General features: G+C 41.7%; 1 protein-coding gene across 1 annotated transcript in view; it reads left to right on the plus strand.

Moving 5' to 3' along the window:
• Positions 1 to 1,560: 1,560 nt before the first annotated feature.
• Positions 1,561 to 23,129, plus strand: part of garre1 (granule associated Rac and RHOG effector 1) — a 29,219-nt gene continuing 7,650 nt past the window's right edge. The window contains exons 1-9 of the mRNA XM_084016194.1: positions 1,561 to 1,678; positions 11,741 to 13,161; positions 17,286 to 17,498; positions 18,234 to 18,374; positions 18,501 to 18,596; positions 18,873 to 19,034; positions 19,292 to 19,450; positions 21,273 to 21,370; positions 22,314 to 22,439. Of these exons, the coding sequence (XP_083872320.1) occupies positions 12,658 to 13,161; positions 17,286 to 17,498; positions 18,234 to 18,374; positions 18,501 to 18,596; positions 18,873 to 19,034; positions 19,292 to 19,450; positions 21,273 to 21,370; positions 22,314 to 22,439 (1,499 nt within the window). The 5' untranslated portion in view covers positions 1,561 to 1,678; positions 11,741 to 12,657. The remainder of the gene's footprint in view (positions 1,679 to 11,740; positions 13,162 to 17,285; positions 17,499 to 18,233; positions 18,375 to 18,500; positions 18,597 to 18,872; positions 19,035 to 19,291; positions 19,451 to 21,272; positions 21,371 to 22,313; positions 22,440 to 23,129) is intronic.

Genomic DNA, 23,129 nt, shown 5'->3' on the forward strand with positions numbered 1-23,129 from the left:
CAATAAAGGCCTTTGTACCATACAATTTAACCCCAGACACACACAAAAAACTAACTGTTGTATCCAGGCGCAATTTCTGGCATTTATCGCCCCCTAGTGACTGCTTTTAAAAGTTCAGGGTGCCGCGTGTAATGTTCTTTGTCAAACATTAGAGGGCGAGAACATCCTAGTGTCTAGCTTGAACATAGTGGTAAATGAAAACCACGATAACCACAATATATATATATATATATATATTTAAACAATGTTGCTGATGAAGGCGGCTGATCTATTTCAGAAGGATTTACAAGGAGTACAAGCAGTGACAAGCAAAATCCAGTAGATACTCTCTGGTGTTTACTGCATACAACGCTACATTACCAAAATATGAAAAGTGAGAATGTTCTAATGACTGATAAGAATATTTGATGACGCACTTTCTATGCGCAGCTTTTGCTCCTAGGGGGACAAAACTGAATAATTATCACACACCTATTCATTCATGTTGTTTAGATTTGTGTGTGTGGCGGGAGTAATAATTTGTTCAATTTTCGGGAATGGCATTTTAATTTAAAGATAAACATGGGAAATATCAACAAACTAATTAAACTGAAAATAAAAAATAAAAAAATCACAAGGATTGCTTGGTACACAGACCGTTTGTCTGTGACACATAAAACTTAGATAACACTGTAATATTTCTTTCATTTTTTTAATAATGTTAATCACTGAGTCATGGCTATGATGAGAAAAAAAAGACTGAAAATGTGAACAGATAAATTATTGCATCTATGCATTGTATAGTACTACTTTAGCACCCCCATTTCCCGTTTTACACCTGCTTGTACACAAAAAAAAATGAATCTAAATATAATTTTGATACCCTACACTTATGGTCCCACTTCAATTAGCATGTTGTCCTATTATATTAATCCTAATTTTACAATTTAACACAATTTCCATTCATTGTGTTATTCATCATACACTTTTCTCTTAAATAAAATAAAAAACACCAATTTTAATTTTTGGTATTATCGTAAATATCGTCATTAGTGAATGAATTGACAAAACTGTCTAGCTCGCCATCATGGCAGAACAGTGAACAACCTCACACTATGCTGCTATTTTTTATTCATACATAGTTTTTGTATTAGTCCTATAAGATCTTCACTAATAAAAAGATCTGGAATGCAGTACACACACATTTCATGACAATATGAGAGGTAAAGTGATTCCAATATTTTAAGGAACTCCTTTTATGCTTGTTGTTATATTTCATGCTCCAACATTTACTCTGTAGCACTTTGTATTTTGTAAGTGTAAAGTGTGTTATAAATCAAATTTTGAAATTCAAATTATTTTGCTGCCATCATTTTTATGATGATTATCGGGATATGTGAATCACAATCATTTTGCCAGAATAATCCTGACATGACTGGGTCACATGTCATGATTGAGAAAACACATTTTAATTAATAAAAAAAAAATCCTGCAGAACACATTTAAAACAAAACATGTAAACCCACAAAATTTAGAGTGGTTTTAACTAAAATAAAAATGTCTATACAAGACATGTATTTCCTGTAACTGCACTTTATTGTGAAGGTTTTACCGGAAGTCTTTGATTGTATTGATGTGGTCTTAACGGTGGTCACACAGACAGGGGATTCGCTGTCAAGAGGGTGGATGCCTAGAGATGGTGAGCGATGTGGTGATTAACTTAACGTGTACTAATATTTCCCTTGTGTTTTACTGAACCGGTTCGGTCTACTTTGTGTTACGGTGGAGCTGTCTGTTGTTCACCCGTGTTGGAGTTCCACTGGGCTGCGTACATTTGCTGGTGCTTTCCACCAGCGCTTACAATCGTGTCGCAGAGAGCTAGCTGGCTAGCTAACGCTAGCTCGGTTAGCTATGTCGCTAGTCTGCTTGGAACTGATGATATTCTGATGTGTCCATTGTCGGACGCACCACATTCAGACGTACATATTTTCTTTTTCTCCCTTCGTACTTGAAATCTCAGACCCACAAAACAGTCAGACGTATGTTTTGAGAGAGGGCTTAAAATGCACGCGACGTTTTTGTGCATCTATTCTCATATTTGGTACACAACCCCCATTTGATGTCTGCTGATGAAGCGCATCCGCCTATGCTAGCGAAGGAGGAGCAATTGGCGGTATCGGTTATTTCTGTTTTCATTGCCGCTGGCTTGTATCTGCGGGCGATGCCCCAGACTTGATCCACGTCTTGACATCGGATAACCGTGGCGATGCAGGTAAGACAGGAGAGTAAGTTAATAGACTTGGGTGTTAGCGGCGACCTGGTTGGACTGCATGTCCCGATAACGGACGGTTGTAACCGCACACCGCACAAAAAAAGGAATGTGGGTTAACGTTAGACAAACGGACGACAAAGGCGTGATTTGCGGCTCGTGTGGCAGCGTAACGTATGTCTGTGGTTGGCGTTGGACTGACTACATTAATAGGATTCAGGGAAAGCGAACTAGCTAGCGAGCTAACAAGCCAGCGTCTGGTTCTGTGTGGCCGTCGGGCGAGTGTCAAAGTCGGGAATGCAGTGGAGCCAGGGCACCGGCAGTCTACGTACGCCGTGACGTTTTCGTGCCACTCGCTTTTCTAACGTTTAGTGTGTTGGTGCACTGATGCCGCGGAAGCATTTCCGGCGACTCTGCATTTAGGGCGTTAAAAGGCCGTATTAATAGCTGCGACATAGTGTTCCCATGACTTGGGCCATGTCATCCCGGAGAGTTTCGGTGAAACCGGCTAACTGCGCTTGCGGGGATTCTGTTACACCTTCCTGCTAAATAGTGACCGGGGTTTAAAATAATCCCGTAGCAAGTACACAACTAACCAACTACTAGTTAGTTTCCCTGCCTCGTTGGAAGTTTGCAACATTAAGTACGTTAACGACGATCGCACTCGGCGAACACAAGAGCAGTAACTTACACAACCACAGTGGTGTTGGTAACGTGGCTTTATATAGTCTCTCCAGTACAGAGGAGCTATCTGGAATTGCATTTATGTGTTACGTTGCCCCACTTCTCTCGAGACATGTAGGCATCTACAATCTAACAAGGGATCTGTGTTTTTGACACAATGTAGACAGTGTTTCCTGTTTTGGTCGTTGGAAGTGTAAAAATGAGAGTAGAAATAACCCTAAAAGTTTCCTGTAGGATTTGATCAAAGAACAAGGGGATTCTGATCACAGCCAGTGATTGAGGGTGTCTGTGCAATGGATGTATGAAGGGGGAACAGCCAGCTTTAACTTCCGTTATATCTTCCATATTTAAACTGGGGGATGCTTTTTATAAACACAATTGAGAAATCAAGTTTTGCTAATGGTCTTGTTGAGCAAATCATTTTTTTTTTCTAGTTTGGTTGAAGCAATGCATTTGTTGTTCCTGCTTTTTATATAATACACATTTTTGTTGTGACCAAACGTTATGTCCGTTTTAAACTGAATCATATGGAAAGTTGTTTTCAGTTCTAAGATTGTATTTTTTTAATGTTGAATGGAGGCTCAGTATAGTTTTGATTGATATTAATATCTTAATAAAGAGTAATTTCAGACTTAGGAGGTCATGTTATGGTCATCGCCTTCGCTTTAGTTGAATTTTGCAGGCTCGTACAGCTTCCATTGAAAACAACCCTGAACTTCATGTTGCCGTCTGCCACAGCTGTGTCACTATAGAAATACGTGCTTTGCTCTGCAAAATTCCTGTCTGTGTTTAAACTGTTTTCAATAGCTTATTCAACTGTGTGCCAGCACGCCATCACAGTGAGTGGACAAGTACTATGGCCTCAGTTGTTTTTCCGTTCTCTTTTTTTGTTGTTGACATTTGTCAACATGTGATTATGTGATCTGACCAAACGAACACTTTTCCTTCGTCTAATCCCTTTGCATGTGTGAGGAAGTCGACATATAGTCACAAGATTAGTGTTTGTACTTGCCTCGGGTGGATTGAAGGCCTGGCCTTTGCTTTACTCACACTGTCTCTGCAGTCCTGAGTGCCGTTTCCTTCAACAAACAAGCGTTCTAATGTTTCTCTTGCTGCACAGTTTTCGATTGTGCTGTGTTACAGAGACGTCTCTGCTGGGGCAAGGGGTGAGTTAACCCTGGCCATGGTATTATTAGAATATGGTAATCGTAACATTTTGTGTATCGAGATTTACTTTCTTCTCTTGATTGGACCAGACAGATAAAAAAAAAAAAAATGTTTGTTCTTTTTAAGGGGTGTCTCTCTGTGGTCACTAGATATTTTATATCTGAAGTTTGAGACTTTGACAAAGCTGTCTTTCTAAAGATGATATCAAAGGAACAACAGGTGCTACAAGAAGGAAGCTAAATACTACCTCCAGTTTGTTGCTTCCACAAGGCACCACCTTACAGAAATATTCTTAGTTATTTATGGCTTGGTTATACTTACATTTATGTCAAGGATATCTCAATATCTTAGTACACTTTAGTGACACAAACTGTCATGACAAGGCTCAAGCACATAGCTCAGTAGTAACTGAATCAGAGGGCTCTTAATTGTAAATAATTATGTCTCATTGACATCAAAATATATTATAAAACGCTTCATACTTAAATGCATTGTTTTGATGTTGTGAAGGGGCCGTTTTTTATGGCACTTTTGTTGTTAAAATACTTTTAAAACTATTTTTTTGGGACACATTGACAAATTCTCATGTCTATTTTATAATACTATTGCACTAAAATTCCTGATGAAAACGGCAAAGCAGATTGGATGAAGAAACGTATCACTGCAAGAGTATATATTTTTTAATTTACAAATTTGATATCAAACATCAAGAAAGTTTTAATATTTATACAACTACCAAGAGACAAAAATAACGTTGATAGTTATGTGATAGTAATGTCATGTTGTCCACCGTAGGATCTAAGGGTTAAAATCAATGAATGCTTTAGATGCGATCCCATCATTGTGTTTGATATCTTCCTACAGCAGGTTTACGTGGCCTGAAACTAACATTATTTGCACTAGGGTGTGTCAGGTGGCGGATGTCTGTTTCTTCTGTAACAGGATATTTCAACGCTGCATCTAGTCCACTGCTGTTTCATCTACTGCTTATTTTGTACACTTGAACCAAATAGGCTATTTTTTAGCGGAGTTGAGGATGATGTCAGTCCTCATCCAGAGGAAAGCAGCTAGTAGATTTACAGATAAGGGGCAGGGCTTGCAGCATGGGAAATCTCACCCCCTCTCCTGGGAAACCAGTTTAGACTTAGTTTGTGTTCAGCTATTTGCCCCTCAGTCAAATGTTCCAAGTGAGATGCATGAATGCTTGTGCACCAGAGCTGATGAAATAAAACAATAACCAAGGCTTGCATGTAATGTGATACATATCTCTATTAAAACCTGCAGGAAATATTTTGCTTGTGCTGTTCCACTATGAGGTTCGAAGTCGGGGTCAGCTGCAAAAACAGTGAATAGTGGAACCAATAGAGATTTGATATGTTGTTCAAGGGCATTTAAGCAGTGGTCTGAGCCAGGCTCCATTGTTAAAAGTATGGTACCTAAACTCCCGTTTTCCTACCTGTCAACATATACTACACATACTGTGTAATAAAGGAACCCTTTCTTTCTCGTACTTTGACTTATAATTACTTCAAGTTTTTACACTTGCTGGTGTATATGGCATGATTTCCCATGGTTTAAATAAACACACAGATTTGTGGTTTGTGTGACCAACCCTACATTTCTGACTTCTATGGCACCTCCATATCCTGTCTCATTGTGAATTGGAAGAATAAATTCTTACTCCTGTCCTGGCTAAAAATACAGCGCCCCGGTGGCTGGCATGCAGCACAACCTGCAACCTCAGTATATGGCCTGCTCAATATTGGCAGAGGGAAGCATTTTCATCCCTACAGGTTGCCACCAGCCTTTCATGAATGGAACTGATGTCAGAGCCTTTCAGCACGACGTTGGGCACACTAAACACACTCCATTGTACACTGCTATTCTGAAAGGGATGGCTGAGTTAATTCTGTTTGCCATCAGTCAAACACTGAAAGGCATGTATGCTTTGCGCAAAGGCTCTGATTAGATCAAATTAGATGGGACTTCTTATTTATTGGCATTCATGTTCCCATTTGGGATTTAATCATATTAATTCCCCTGGTGACATTAAATCAATTAGTAGAATAATTGTTTTATTTGTATTATGGCTCATGTTGAAATGTGCATTTGCATATGTGACACAGACGTGTGGGGCCCTCATGTATGTCCTTTGTTAGTGGCAAGTCTGCTATTTTTATTTGAGTCATAAGCTACTTACAATGCCTGTTATGACAGTACAGGTTAGCCTAATATTATCCAGCCTGTTCACCAACTGTATCAGTCCCTTGAATGATAGGAGGCTTTTGTCCAAACATACTCAACGGTAGTTGGCTTCAGCAGTAGGAAATGTTTCACTACTGCTTTAGGAAGTGTAGAATTGACCAAAAAATACAATCTAGCAGAACTAGCTTTCGCATAAAAGTGTAACTTGTTATGATAACTGGGTATCAAAGTTAATGTATTTTTAGTTCCTCACCTTCAAAACAAAATCGGGACCAAAACAGGATTAGTGGGGAATAAAACCAAACATTACCCCAAACCACTGAAACCTGCAGCTGCCTACGAAATAAATAAAATTCCAGGAGAAACACTATATTAATGGCAGAAACTCTACTCCTGCAGTTATTATTAAGTCATAGCCAAGGCCTTTATTTTTCCTCTTCGTCATACAAAGTCATGCAGCTGCATGTGCAAGAGTGTGTTTTTTCTGTGTGCTGGTATGAGGAGACCCGGGCCTGCCACAATACTCTCCTTGTGTTCCGTGGGCAAGAGGAGCCTGGCTCGTCTCCTGTCGCACAGTTGCTTGCGGCACTTGTCCTGTCATTTGGACTGACCTCCTCGACCTGTCTGCTGATTCTCAGACTTAACTGTAGCTTATCTGCTCTGCAGCATGTCTTCAGTGAAGCTCTCCTATCAAATAATCTCTCAAAACTCACTAAGTTTTTTTTTTTTTTAAACCAGATATATATATTAGTATATGTTTTGTACACAATGAAACAATATTTTGAGGAGTTGTTTTGCTATGTATGGCTGGTTTTCCTGACCTGGTTTTTCTGTGCTCGTTTGAACCTACACTGAGAGGGTTCAGGGGAAATGCATTCCTTTGCTTCATTGGCAACAGATGTAGGGGAGAACATTTTTTTTTCTTTGAGCTGAACCTTTTGGAGTGTCTAAAAACAGTGCGGTGGAGACTGTAGGGCAGCTGTTTTGCCCATGGAGGCTGAAATAGACTTCATGAGAGAGCTAATGTCGGGCCTGTGGCTGGAGCGTCAGAGGGCCCGTGTTTGCTTCACGGTGGCAGATGGATAAGGAGCTGTCAGCATGGGTAACAGCTGCCCCATCCACAGCTATTATACTACCTAGCTGTGATGTGGCAGTCACACAAATATGGCCTCAGATCCAAAAGTAACTGCTATAGGTATAATGAGTGGCAGCATACCGAAGGTTACCAAAGTGGGCTTCTGACCAGAGTTTGTACTTAGTCAAATCTGTTGGGAAATCTGTGCGGAAAGTGAATAAAATGTGTCCCAACAACTAGTGTGAAGGTGCCTTTGAGCAATGACACTTGTTTGTTTCGAGTGGAGCTGCTCACTGGCCAATAGTAGAAGGGTGCAGATTTACTGTGCACCATCCCGGGTGCATTTTTCCCACGATGAAAGCAGGTTTTCTTGTTGCGAAGAATGCAAGAGATTACATTTGTAGTTGTTTTTTCGGTAGATAATTAGTTTTACTTAAGTGAAAACAACAAAAATCTCTTTGGAGTTTGTTTCCAGAATGCTGCCACTTTTAGAAATACCCCCTGGTTGTCTGTAGATGGGTGTCTACCTGAAAGCTTGCACAAACAGGTACTTGGTGATTTACTACATACCCCTACCCAGTGGTATACTTGGCTTGACGTTTTTGTTACTGGCGACAGGGCACTTGCTCCAGGAAACCTTAACCCCCTTCCTGTTGAAACTGAGCAGCTGACACGTACGGTGACTGGGGAAGTAGAGCTAACATTAGCCCCAAGCTGCCCCTGCTGGAGGAAGGACATTAAAGTGGCTTGGCACAACTCCAGTGCATCTGTAGGCACTCTGCTATCGCATGTGTTTGTTTGGGTGCAACTCTTATACACTGTGCCCTGCAACAGGAGGCTGGCAGCCAATAGAGCTACCCCGACAAGCCAGCAGGCTTCATTAATATTGATGCTATGTCTGCTACTCCTCTTGGGATAACCTCTGCTTACAGAATTTTATAGCCAGGAAGGAAATGTAGACCATTAACACTCTCTAATAACATTACATAGATGAATTATATCTGCCTGGAACAACCATGTAACAAAGCAAGTAGCCCACATCTTTCCCCCTGGAAAATGTGGCTTTGTTGTTCAGGCTAACTGTGACTCACTGCACTTAATCAGTTCCTACTTTTGTTATTCACAATGGGAAGTGTGGAACCGCGAACTACATCAAACCAAGATGAGGTTTTCACTCTTAGAAAAGTAAAAATCCACTGCTTGAAGCCACATGTCATGTCTCAATGCCATACTACATGCCAATATCGCACAGTGTATACTATTTGCAAATCTTCATAGTATAACATATACTAAATCCTAAAGCTTCACCACTGTCCACACAATTAGATAAAATTATTTCCAGCTGTGAGCATGTCCTGCATTTTTTCTGCATTGCATGTGGCAATAGTTTTTTGAAGAAATACTGAAATCAATTTGCTGGGCCACCACTACAAAAATTAGCCTGTTAGCCCTTATGAAGTGGGTCAGTCTAGTCTTCTTCTCAACAACTTGATGACCATCATATTGTATTTCTGTTCTCTTCCCTGTTATTTGGCCCAGCGGTATGAAAGTGTGAGAAGTAGAGTGGTTAGCTCCAGGCTAGCTAAGATCAGGTTTACTGGTGAACGTCGGGGAATTGAATTTCCTCAAAGATACTCCATAACAAAGATGCTGCATTACAAGCTGCACCACTGGTTCAAAATAATATACATTTCTTCGGCAGGAAGTGGGCAGGGTCATGACATGTTCACCCCGTCTACTAGCAGACGTTGTGGGGCACCTGGCAGGTTGTCACTGTGGATGTAATCCCTGGGATTTAGAAGACTGCACTGTTGTACTACTTAGCTGCTCTCACACTACCAGTGGGTAACACGTTTGCATGTGCTGTTCACCCCGAAAACAAATTCTCAAAGAGCTGGGGATGTACCCTCTACTGTAAGATTATTATTATTTTTTTTTTTTTTTTTTTTGTACAGTGAAAAATCTTTTTTTAAACTCCTGATTGTAGGCAAATGGCTGATAAGTGACACAGTACAGTACAGTTGCAATGGTATTTGGTATCAGATCAAGTCGAATGGTAATTTTATACACTGAGAAACACAAGGCGATGAACCAGAGCTGCCTGTTGTGACTGAAAAAATTAAAACAGGTAACGGAAACAATTAATACATTTTTTTTTTTATAATTTATTTCATGTCAATCTGTCACACCATGGCTGATTAACAAGGCTTGTGTCTGTGGTGATGTGGATCTGGCACATTGGGTCGGTACATAGTTAGCAAAGATCTTGATCCTGTAAATGCAGCAGCTTTTGTTTTGTTGAAGTCGCCAAGCTTTGTTTAGAAGAGCACTGGGGTGAACATATATAGCTGTGGAGGGTGTAAACAAGTAACATGGCAGAACAACAGGCCTGGTCTGCTTGAGATTTCTGCCTAAAAGTCTGTAGACAGTTTCACCACTATCGACTATTGACCACTTGCTCCTGGGTGATGTTGGGACTATGAAAATCATGAGCATATTCTAGTCCTGCTTTGTGTAAAGTATCCTGACATACATTTTGTTGTGGTATGACACTAAAATGTATTTTGTATTTTTAAATTTACTTGACTTGAATTGGCAGTGCCCATGAGGGAGATAAAATCCCGTTGCCTCTCGTCAAAGTGTGCATGCGTTTGCCAGTAGATAACCCTTTAATAACTTAAGCAGCTTTCCATGTAAGGGTTAACAGTGGGAATCACATCCCTGTTGTCCCTTCATGAGGAGGCCACTAGTTTCCCTTGGTGTTGTCTCTCTACGTAATGACCAGAGACAGATGAGGGTGGGCTGTTTTGTGCCGGACGTACCCCTCCGGTTGTGGAAGGAAGTGAGGTCTGAAGGTCAGGAGAATGTTGTCGGGGATGCAAAAAGGAAGCTACGCACGACGCAGCCGCTTAGCATACAATGACAGAAAGCTACAAGGTGTTGTCTAGTTATTTTCCCCCCCACATGTTACTTTTCCCGACTCATCCCAAAACAGAGAGGGTGGTGCAACACGGCGCTACAAGATAACACTCTGAATGTTTCACAGAATGATAGCCCTGCTGCGTAGGGAGCTGTGTATCTAACAGATTAGTCTGTCATGTTGATGGTTTGGTGCCGCATTGAGTGTAATATCATCACGAGTGTGTCTGCATCAACTTCAGTGCCCAAGCGCTCCATATTGCAAAGGAACAGGTTTAGTGATGGACTCTTTTCTTTGCAAGTTATACCTACCAGCCTACAGTAACACATAATCTGAATATTGAGGTCAGTTTCCCCTCCAAAAATGTTTTCACCAAATAAAAATTATAAACCCGTTTTCACTTTTTCTAATGTGTATTTCTTTTGGAAATGGATTAAAGAGAAACTAATTATTTGCTGATGCCGAAGTTTTAATTTAAAGTTCCTGTCAACTTTGACACATGGAGGTTTTTTGTTTTCTTCACATGTTGTATTTTAGAGGACTGCCGATGAGAAGTAGTATTTTTTTCCTTGTCAGAAATGTAATTTACTGTGTGCAGTCTTTCTGAAACCAATGATATAGGCAATGGTTGCCTTTGAATTAGAGTATTGTAGTAAGAGATGTGAGGCCATATTCCCCTTTTATCTTGACAATTGAACAATATTATAATCATGCAAAAAGGCCAAAAGGAGAAGGACAAGTCATATAATGTTTGGGTATTGAAAGAGAGTATTGTGACTCCTACTAAGTGTCGCTCAACAGACCCCACAGTGTCTTCCAACAATGACTTCTTGCAGGGATTTCTCTCTGCAGCTGTGTTCTGCTAAACCAGACACTGCCCGAGATTCTTTTCAGGGACACGGTCTGTGAGGTTTGGTGTTAGTAATCGTCTAGAAATGTCCAACTTTCAACCACAGCTCGTACCAAACAGAAATATAATATTACCACCAAGATTAGAGAAATGTGGCTAAATGTCATCCGCTTCCAACCAGAGCAGGGAAATAACAGTTTTTATTTGTCACTACATGTGCTGATACATCTCACAACATGGATGTGACAATTTATACTCTGGGTTTGATATCATCATTGTATTGATTTTTCTAAAACGGAACAAAATTGCTACTAACTGTTGTGTATCTTATACTTTCTCTCCAATGAATGTATTTGTTTTCCTGTCACACAGACTTGTTATTAGAAAATAAAGTCCTTGCACACGGTTTTACTGTTTGCCTATAATTTTAGGAAAATTTAAGTCAAATAGCTGTGTATCGGTCAAGTTTTCAGTTGTAAAGGGCAGTCCAATTTATTTTGGATGTAAAACGGTAAAACAGTTGAAGCTCATCCTTCCTCTTTGACATCATGTTAACCCTCTCTTCTGTGTCTCTGCCTTTTCCTCCCTTAGGAAATGACCTAGAGGCCTTACAGATACATTTGTGCTTTTGTCGCTCTAATCTGCATCCGCAGAGAGCAGCGAGATCTGGAAGCACACTTGTTTCCGCGGTGAGTAATATCTACCTCAGCCAGCATAAAGGGGAGAAACCAGGAAGCTGCTGGAGACTTCAGACGGGCAGACAGAGCTATCCGCTGGCCACTCGCTCACTGCCTGCAGAGTCCTGCTTTGTGGAGAGGGTTTGAGACAGACTGGATCTGTCTACCCTTCACCTCCCATAGACCCTCTACCAACTAGTGATTCCAGCGTTTATTTACTCGCTTTCTTTCTTTTTTTATTACCGTCATTTTCCTGCCATGCTGTTGACCAGTGTTTGATTTTCCTTGGATTCATTTTTGCTTTCATCTTTTAAAAGGATTTTCTACATATGAGTGCAGGGTGGTGTAGGTTTATATGTACATACATATGTGTATAAACTCTATATACTGTATGAAGAAGTCAATTTCCCCATTCTAAAGGAGAGTTAATGCACTTGAAAACTGTAGTATTTAAGTAAATGAAGGAGTGCTTTTGACTTTTCCTCCCATGTTATGATCGTTTTGACGGTGAAAACAGAGAATCTGTAGGTGTGTCTATGCTGGTTTTTTTAAGCTGGGCCTGACGTATCTGCAGCAGGGCTGCATGTAACCAGTTCACTCAGCCTGCCAGTCATTTTGATCGCCCTCCAACTTCACCTGGTTCTGTGCTGCCTCTCCACATGGCACACTGAGATGAGCCTCTGGCAGGTGGAATCTTTGAGCTTTCTTTTTACGTAACTTGAAGAGTCGGGTCTGAGGACTGGGTTTAGTGTTTTTGCAAAGAGGACAAGAGCACTTTGCGGGGGGGAAAACGAACTAAACGCAGCAGCTTCCAGTGCTGTTGCACCACTTATGTATTGTTGTAGTGCACAGGAAAGTAAAATGGACTACAAGCGTCGCTTTTTGCTCGGCGGGTCCAAGCAGAAAGTGCAGCAGCACCAGCAGTACCAGATGCCTGAGCTGAGCCGGACCTTGAGCGCCTCCCTGGCCTCCTCTTGTTCAGCCTCTTCGCCCATGGGCACCGGGGTGGGCATGCCTGGCAGCTGCCACCCGCCTCCTTCTGGCGCCACCACCGCGGTTGCAGATATCCAGCAAGGCATCTCCAAATATTTGGATGCCCTCAACGTGTTCTGCCGGGCCAGCGCCTTCCTCACCGACCTGTTCAGCAGTGTGTTCAGGAACTCTCACTATTCCAAAGCAGCTATGCAATTGAAGGACGTGCAGGAACACGTCATGGAGGCGGCCAGCAGGCTGACTGCAGCAATAAAGCCTGAAATCGCCAAGATGCTAATGGAGCTGAGCGCCGGGGCTGCCAACTTCAAAGACCAGAATGACTTCAGCCTGCAGGATGTTGAGGTAGGTGATCACACGGAAATGCACGCCATCTCCACGTGTTGAACTTATTTATACACTGGGTTATGTCACATTTTGTTCACAAAGTAAATAGACTCTTATGATTTTATCTGCCTACTAAACAAAAATGTACTGACATTCAAGTCTGCTGTTTGCACTCCTAGAATGAATTAGTCAAGCTGACAACCCAAGGCGCTGTGGTTCAGCTCCACCCTAACCCTTTATCACATTAATTTACTCGTGACTCGTCTTCCAGCTGTAGTGCTAAGATGCTTAGCTGCCCTCCGTCAGAAGGCTAACTCCATGAATCATTGTTTCCTGGCTCAAATAGGATTCTCACGTCCAGTGTTAAGCTGGAGTCAGGATCTTAGGGTGAGGTGTGAAAAACACTGAGGATGTGAGAAGAAAAGTCATCTTTTGTCACTGTCAATACCACACCAGCGTTCCACAGTGATGAATTTGCTGAAGGGCTAAATGTGAGAGAGTTAGCCGTCTTTAAAAGTCACGGAGAGATATAAACACACCTGTGACTGAATAAGGCATTTCACTGCCGTCAAACCTCAAACCCGGGTTCGTTTCAGGTCACAGCATCAGTCTGAAATGGGCACCTGCTTGACCGCTCTTGCTTTTTAGAAGTTATACTCATGAAATTATAATTGTGACGGAAACTCCCAATTACAGTATTTATCAGACTAATTACAATTGGCAATTTGGCTGTAATTGTAATGCCCTAGGAGACAGTTTTTTGTTGTTCCAGCATCAAGTAGCTGTATTTTCAGCTGCAGACCACACCCATCACCCCGTCCTTCCTTATGATTACTACATCTGCTTATTTATCCTCCATTACATACACAGGTGTGTGCCTGTGGATCTTCCTGTGTGGCCGATCTAGATAAGTAGACTTTAGATAAGTAGTTGGATTTGTATTCAGTAATGACAGCATTTGAAATAATAGTCAGGCCTAATTGTCATTCGTCAATTATTTCTATTTGTTGCATATTTGAGTGGAAAGTTTAAGATGTTAAGATAACAAAATGTGCTGAACAGTTTCAGACTGACACTCCTTTTTACTTGTATACAAAATACTACAGGGCATTATACAAACACCATGGGAAATGGGTAAATAAATATACTTTTACAATTGACATGTAAATATTGACTAAACCAAGGCCACTTACACATTTTACACACATTTTCTCCTCTGGCCTAATATCTTAACCACCAACAGTCATTAAGTTTTGCTTACTTACATTCAGGCTCCTTCATTTTACTCATCTAGTCCAATTTTGAGTTATTCATGTATTTAAGACATAAGACAGAGAAGAATCCAACCATTATATCAGATTCTGTGGCACCTGCCCTGTGACAGATCTGTAGCAACGTGCTACAGGTGGTTCAGTGTAGGTGAAACACTACCTGTAATCCATAATCCTTGTAGCATGTAGCAGGGGTCGGGTACATGGCTGCGGCAAAGACACTAGAGGAGCTGCAGGACCTCGGTGGATGTGGCTGAGCCCTAAACAGGAAACACTTTTGCACCGCAGTCAGTAAATCTGACTCTCTGTGGTCTTGGTTATGCACATATGAATATTAGAGGAAGCCCAAGTCTGTGAAAGTTTACACCGCATGGCTTGGCACTCACACTTTCTGTCTGGCCCCGGGCATAAAGGGCACATTTGTTAAAGCAGAGCAGGAAATATATTAATACTTTACTTTGCAATGGTCTTATTTGAGTGTTAGTTGTGTTAACCTGTGTTAAACACAATACAAAGATACACAATACTATATTAGCTGAGTGATGTACAATGTGCCACAGAAATATAGTGGGGTTAAATGGCACACTAAGTGGGTTCTTTTAATCCCAAAAAGATATATGTATTCATGTGACAGTAAATGTAATATTAGAATAATTTCCATGGTTGCAGGGCAGTGTTTACCAAAGTGGGAAGTTATTACTAAGAATGAATAAGGTGCTGGAAAGAGGAAGTGTATCAACAATAGGAAGTGAAAGTTATTGGTTTAAGCTGATGAAGATCAAGTGATGAAAACATTATCTGTGTGCATCTATAGTAATCTGCAACAGGCTGGGGGATTTTGCGATGAGTCATCTGTGATTTACGGTTGCGTTCGCTCATGTAGAGCATCGCTTATGAATACATATCTGCACTATTTTCTCCAATGTTTTGTTTTGGTATAACTTTTGTGCACACACAGATTAAACTTAGAAACTTAGACTTATCTTGTAATACTTTGTGCTAGTTCGGCTTGTCCTGTATGATGTGATGTATTTGTGACTGTAAAAGGGATTTTCTTTTGTCTACATGAGTCGAGGAATGCTGTTTGGCAGCTGGATGTATTATGAGGTCTTCAAAAAAAGAGGCAAATGCATTTCTGAGTTAGGGGAGTTGTGGTATGTGAAGCTTTTCCCCCTGTGTTCCCTAGCTCACATGTCCTTCTCCTCTTTCTTTTGCCCCCTTTTTTTTACCAAGAGCCCCCAAACAAGTCTCTCCCCCCCCCCCCCCTCTCAAATCAGAGCCCGGCTCCTTGGCTATTCAGTGTGACTCCACTGCCAAATATGCATGAAAATGTCACGGTTTGTTTAGAGGCAGTTTGCCGAGCTTGTAAGTTTAAACCACAGAGCGAAGACCAGATGTAGACAGAGAGGTCCCCACGACTAGAGAGACCTTCATGGCTGCTGCAGTTGGACAACACTCACACTGGAAACACAAGCCCTTAATCTTTAGCTGTTAAATCACCTTTTTTTTAAACACAGTTGTTGGTTGCTCCGTGAATCGTGGCCATATTTACAATATGTGCTTCATCTAATCACAGTGAAACATTTGATGGAGTTATTGTTGGAATTATTTTTGTTGGCTGTGTACATGAAAAGCCTTTGTCTAGCAATGAATCCACTTTTGTTTTTTCTGACGATTAGTGATATGGAGTTTTTGCTGAAGAGTATGGAGCAATGTAATGTACGTTCTTGCTGATGGTTTCATGCTTTTTAAAGGTCTGACATATTTTAGCTAGCAAACTTAAAAGTGTGCAAAGGAGATGCAGAATGAAATGATTTCAAAACTATTATACACCATACGTATTTTGTAGAGTACCAACGTATATGTAAGTGACAAGTTCTCAGGGATCCAGAGGTTAAGACAGTTGTGCCTTTCCTGCTTCAGTAGAATTATTTTGTTAAAGGGAAGAGCCAGAAAAGTCTCTTCCAGAGATCAGTGGAACAACATGACCATCTGGTTATTATAACTTCCACACACTCCCTTTCCCTAGAAGAGGTCTAGACCTCAGGAAGAACGCTCTTCTAGATCCAGTGCACTGTTAGTGAAGGTGTTCTCAGAAAATACAAGGATACATGTTGATTGATTCATGATTTGCCTTGTTTGGGCCTGAGAGGGGCCCATCGTCGGCTTGGCTCGGCACCACTTTCTCATATTTTCCATGACTTTGGGATACTGCACAGTTAATCACATGTGTTATCCATTATCTTGTGCTGTAGCCATGTCCTCATCTTTTTCCTCACTTTGTTGTTGTAGACGACTTTGGAATTCTTTGAGTCGCATTTGATCTCATTGTAGGCTTGCGTTCGTGCGATTTTGTGATCTTCTTTAGGATACACTGCGGGAAGTTGGCATTCTTTTTCTGCATTTATTGTTTCCAAGATGACCAGGTGATGTGGTGGCTTACTTTTCCTCTATGATCTATAGGCTTTAGTTTCTTGTATTTATCAATTATCAACAACATGACTGCACTTTTCCTATTGAGCTATTCTCTGTTCTCAAGTTAGTTTTGAGTTCATAATGTTTTGTTTGTTTGTTTTTTTTTGTTTCATAGTTGCTGGGCCTTTTTTAATGGAATGGGCCTGAAAATAGGAATACCTTGTTGGAGCACCCAGTCGTTATTTTGTTGTAGAAAAACACATTATTGTGTTTGTTAAGTAGCACAAGAATTTGGTTATTCAGTGTGTAAACTAACCACCGAGGTATGTGGACATACGTGTTAGTTTCTTAGCCTGCAGACATCCATGTTGTTTGTTGTCTCAAACACCCTGACTTGGGTATTCCAGCATGTTAATGATGGATGATGTAACAGTAGTTTCTGTCATCTGCTTTCAGGTGCTGGGTCGGTGCTTCCTCACGGTGATGCAGGTCCATTTCCAGTTTCTATCACAGGCTCTGCAGAAGGTCCAGCCCGTGGCTCAGTCCTGCCTGGCAGAGGCCCTTGCCCAGGCCCAGGAGCGTTGCGCCAGCGCCCGCTCCCAAAGCGCTGACCTCGGGCCCCTCACAGAGCTGGAAGAAGCCTCCCGCTCATGGAAAGGTGCAGCTCAGGTATGCAGCCACAGGGTGCCCCAGGACTCTTCCTGCTATGGGCCTTGGAAATATGGGGCCTGTCTGTGTGAGGTGAAAAGCTGACTTGTTAAAAAAAATTCCTGAGAAATGCCAGCTGTTTATCATATCCAGCCTCAATTTCACATTTCCTCTTTTTTGGACTTCAGTTCGTCTATGAACCTGCAGTTTTATGTTGTGTACCTCCCTACTAGCCAGTCCATATAAGGGAGGCAGTTTGTAAGAGGACCTGACTAATCCCTGGGCTAATCAGTCCCTCTGGCCCATTTTGAGCTTTGTTGTATAAAGAGAGGCAAAGAGAATAGTGGGTTGATTGATCTGTTAAACCCTGGCATGCAGATCGCACGCCCTGGAGGGGGATAGGCCTAGATAGACCCTGGTAGAATATGCTGGGTGGGTGTTTAGAGAGGGGAGGCAAGCAGGACTCTCTTTCAGAAGCTGCACACATGCTTTGTATCATGAAAAAATGTGTGCCTCCCAGTGCTCAACTTCTGTTCTTTCAAAATGTCTATTGTTTTGCAATAGTCAAAAGTAATTTGACTCACACTGTGTTTTAAAAAACACCCTTTATTTAAAGTGTATTCTATCCGTCCTTTTTTAAATGCAGGTCAACAGTTTTTGCACTTTCCACTCATTTGTAAATGTTTCTTGTTTGTTGATTGTGCTGTAGCAGTGTAGATGTTCCGGCTGTCACTCAGTACTTTGCTCTGTCCTCAGGCTATGGCGAGGCTGAGAGAGAGGGGCCGGGACGGCTGCCTGGCAGGCATCCAGGTTCAGCAGCTCTTCTGCTCCAACACCACCACCATCCCTGAGCACCCACTGAAGGAGCTCAACATGAAGATTGACAATGCTTTACAGGTATAGTATCGCCCAAAGATCAGGGCAGGGAACTATAGTTACCATATTATCCAAAAGTATCATTTTGATGTAAAAAAACGGGTTGAACTGGACTGAGAACTGGTTGTGTTTTCTTTCCCTCTCCAGGCCTACAAAGCAGCACTAGAGAGCCTGGGCCATAGTGAGTATGCACTGAAGGCTGGCTTTCATCTTAACCCCAAAGCTGTGGAGATGGCCTTACAGGTGGGTTCTCTCTCAAAAAGTCAGTTTGATAGCTTGTATGATAGACTGATAAGCAGGGAGATATAATCTTCAATGATGCAATTGGAAAATACAATGTTGGATTTATGGATTCTTTAAATTTGACATATTTCCCACATACAATGTTGCTTCCCTTGTTGCTGTTTTAACAATTATAATGTTGAAAGAACAATTACTGTGTTTCCATCATGTGTCAATATTGTTTTTGTGTTTTGCACTGTTGTGTGTATGTTTGCCTGCTGGTATGTGTGTGTGCAGAGCTGCTGCAGTGAGGCGGAGGCCCAGCAGGCGGGCAGGATGCAGACCACCTCCCAGCCCATCCAGTGCGAGTTGCCCACCATCCCCGTACAGATCGGCTCACATTTCCTCAAAGGGGTGTCCTTCAATGAGTCAGCGGCGGAAAATCTCAAACTGAAAATGGTATGGGTCCTTGATTCGACTGATTGTGTCCTCCCAAAAAGTTAAAGTTGCCCTGTATGTTACAAAAAAAGGAGTCAAGTGTCCACCATGTTTCTCTCACGATTCTGTTCTGTGTCACTCTCAAAGTCACCACTGTGTCCTGTGTGATAACCTCAACAGATATGTGATCTTTTTTTTTGGTCAGATCTGTAGTGTATCATCATTAAACAGTGATTGCGACTGCTTTGTTGACAGCCCACTGTGTTTTGTCTCCTCAGCACACGATGCTGCAGCTCATTAAGGAGGTGCTGGGCCAGAACGGAGTGACCCCCAGGGACGACTCTCCCGTCACAGAGGTTCTCAACCAAGTCTGCCCATCCAGTTGGAGAGGAGCCTGCAAGACAGCTGTCCAGCTGCTGTTTGCCCAGGCTGGTCTGGTGAGTAGACATGTTAAAGACCGGGGTTTCCAAGTACAGCTGTATTCCTGAGAATATGGACACTCTGGGGATTAAACCAGTAATCTTGTGATCTGTTCTGATTTCTTTTGCAATGCCTTTATACTGGATATAAATGGATGTTTTATATTTTTTAATTACAGTTTAAATTTTGGGCATTTTGACTAATGCTCTTAACCAGAACCACTTCAAACGAACATAACAGTGAGTCACAAACGATGACTCTTAGTTTCTGTCTGTTCTTGTACTCTCATAAGAGAGTAACTTTGTTTTTGTGCAAGTTATACTAAGATATCCAGTTTTGTAGGAACTTTATTGGATCCTCATTGGGTTTATTGTTCTCATCCATCACCACAGTGTAGTAGTTGATACTGCAGCGTGACGGAAAGGAGGTGACGTGCTGACGTGAACAGGCCTGTTGTACCTCACTCTCACTTCTACTTAAGTTACGGAGTCTTCTCCTTTTGTGCGTCTGTGGATTTGGCAACTTGCACCCCATTGTTTGTCAGATTTGTAATGGAGATGAGGAGCTCTGTCTGCCTGCATTGAGGCAGCGGAGAGGTGTAAACAAACACCAGAGACACACAAAGGGGAAGAAACATTCCTGCAGCATCTGGGTGAGGGATGGGCTCGCCTAGGCGGGTTTTGCAAACAGAATCCTCCTCCTGTTGATAGGACTCTCTACACAGTAACACCCGTGTGTTTATTCTCCGGTGTTTATTTCCTCTGTGTGGTCTGCCCTGTTTTGTGTGTCAAGTGGAGGGTAGTGTTCCCGTCCGGCGCTGCCAGCCCCGTGCTAACTGTAAAACAGTCCCTGGATGATGGATGAGTGCTTTGCATTAGCTGCTTATCTGATCCTATAGCCACTCCACTCTAGATACTGTAGATCACAGAGCAGTGTGCATGGACACACACAGTGTCTTCCCCACACTTTTTAAAATGCCTGCATATAAATACTCACTGTCATGCTCAAGTCATACCTCCTCCCACACAGTCCTTCTCCTCCCTTTTGTCTTTCTTTTACATTTACAATAAGAATCACCTTATCTGTTCTGCTGTCGTTCCTGGCAGTATTATTCAATAGCGACTCCTCCCTTTTTCCTACTAGTCATGGCTTTCCAAGTTCCAGTGCAGAAGTTGACCTTGTCCGTTTGGCTGCATTTTTTTCCCTCCTCCTTCTTGCCCCCAATAACCTCGTCGTATGTGGCCGTCATGGCTGACGGACTGTTTGTGTGTATTCTGAGGATACACCTGCTTTTTTAATAACAATAGGGTAACTTCCTTCAATACAGGAAATGGACACCTCCCACTTTCCCTCCCTCTTTGTGACCCAGCTGACTGGGTCTCGAGGAGCCAAGGCCACTTTCAAAGAACTTTCCAACTTGATTTGACTTGCAGCAGACAGGAAGGCTAGCCTGTTGGGTGTCACTGGTTGACTCACCTCGAACTATCTCTCTCTGCTTGGTCAACTCTGCTTGAACTGTCTCTCTCTGCTTGCCAGACACCAATGAAACACCTTTGACTTTTTGCCAAGTTTTTCCATGTACCGTGGCCAGTAAAACTCTTCAGTGTGACTGGTTTACATAATGTAAATGACAAAAACAATCTGTTTTGTTAAGTTGTAGTACACTGCAAGAAATTGATCCCTCAATTGTTTAAGTTGTGTAAATTAGTTAGCAAACAGCATGCTAGAAAGTTGCAGATTTCCTGCAAAAGCAGGATTTGCTATCATGAAATAGATGGCTGTGAATAAAGCCTTTCAGTCTGGAGATGCTGATGCGGGTGTGTTTGTGCGTCCCAACAGGTGGTTGTTGATACAGCTCAGATTGAGAACAAGGAGGCCTATGCTCCCCAGATCACTCTCGAGGGTTCCAAGGTGGTGGTGCAGGTTCCCTCTACATGGTAAGCTCATCAAAACACTAAAAAGGAGAACGACTGAAATGTCTCCGTATGGACATTTCTTCCAACTATTGGCAGTTTAAAAATAATCACAGTTCAAATTGTAATTTTAAATGGGGAAATATGAAATGTATAAACAAAAGTTGGAATGCTGTCTAGGTACAGTTACACACTGATAGTTGATCATGTCGGCAGAATCCAAGTGTAGCAGAGTGAACAGATACGTTACTTATGTAAATTATATGCATGCAGACAGAGATGGAAGGTGAAAGAGAGCAGACACTGTCAGGATCACAACAATGAAGAGGAATCTGGTTAATACTGAAATTAATAGACTGAGTACACACAGCTGTTCAGTATTTTTTGTTATATACTATATACTACATTTGCATTAACCATACTTCAGCAGTATATTATTAAACCGAGGTCCTTTCATGTTGTGGGAGCATGGTGCTATATGCTCCGTGCAGAATTTTACAGTCGGTGCTCAAGACTCTATTACAGCTGCAACAGAAGTGTAAGCATCTTGGATTTTCATACTACAAAATCCAGATGCCATTGTAGTTTGCACCGGGTAAAATGGTGTAAATTATAATGTTACCGGGAAATTGAAATTCTTCTAGCCTTACATTTAAACCTACGTTTCATTCACTAGACAATATAAAGCAATATAGATACAGTTGTGATGTGTCTATGCCTTAATTACTGACATATTTATACGGTTTACACATTCATGGAGAGGACTTGAGAGTAACTCTTGGAGTAGTGTTGTAAGGGGATCTTGCAAGTCGGCGTTATTTGTGAAAAGTGAATACCTCCTCTTTTCTTCATAAACCTCCGTATTAATCGCTATAGCAAACCCCTGGATTGTTGTATGCGAGGCATTGTGTGGATTTGTAGTTCCTTTCTCGTCACTTTGTGCGTGCATGTGTGTGTCCATGTTCAGGTGTCTGAAGGAGGACCCAGCCACTATGTCCTTGCTCCAGCGGAGCTTGGATCCGGAGAAGACACTTGGTCTTGTAGACGTGCTCTACACAGCAGTGTTTGACATCAACAAATGGAAGGAGAGAAAGTGAGTGAACGTTAAATACTGTAACCGCTTGATTTCTAACAAGTAGCTTCATCAGCTGCCTTTTGTATACAGGTGATGTGTATGTCGTTTGTTGAGATTTAGGGTGATTTCACACCTCGCCTGTTTGGTGCGTTTGCTCAGTTAGTGTTGGTCCATTTGGGCTGCTGTCCATCAAACCCTGGTAGGAACCAAACAACGGTATAGAGGTCGCTTGAAAAGGTCGGTCTCGCCACCGCTTCAGTCCGCTTGGAAGCAATTTGTTTGTGGTGTGAAGGCGAATAATCCAAACACAGCATTTTGTGAATTAAATGAACTATTAAATGCAGTTGCTGAACTGTTCAGCAAGCATTCTTACAGTTTACCTGTATAAGCCCTTTATGACAATCATTTGGTAATGTGTGCATGAGAGCTGGGATTTTACCTGATTAATCTGTCAAAACTGCTGGGCTGCTTGTATCCTACTCCGTGTACTTTGACACTTTATTAAGTCCATTAGAAAGAGTGTGACATTGAGATCCCACAGTAATAAACCCTAGATTACTGTACTTTTTCATCCTGTTTCTACCTGTTAAGACATTATAAATAACTAACTAACTAATAACAGTCTGCTAATAATAATATTGTTTAAAATCAGTTATTTCTTCATGACATAAATATAAGCACCAGAGTGCTAAAAGTACTTTGAATTTA

This window comes from Eutrigla gurnardus (genome assembly GCF_963514095.1).
Source record: "Eutrigla gurnardus genome assembly, chromosome: 1".
Taxonomy (NCBI): domain Eukaryota; kingdom Metazoa; phylum Chordata; class Actinopteri; order Perciformes; family Triglidae; genus Eutrigla; species Eutrigla gurnardus.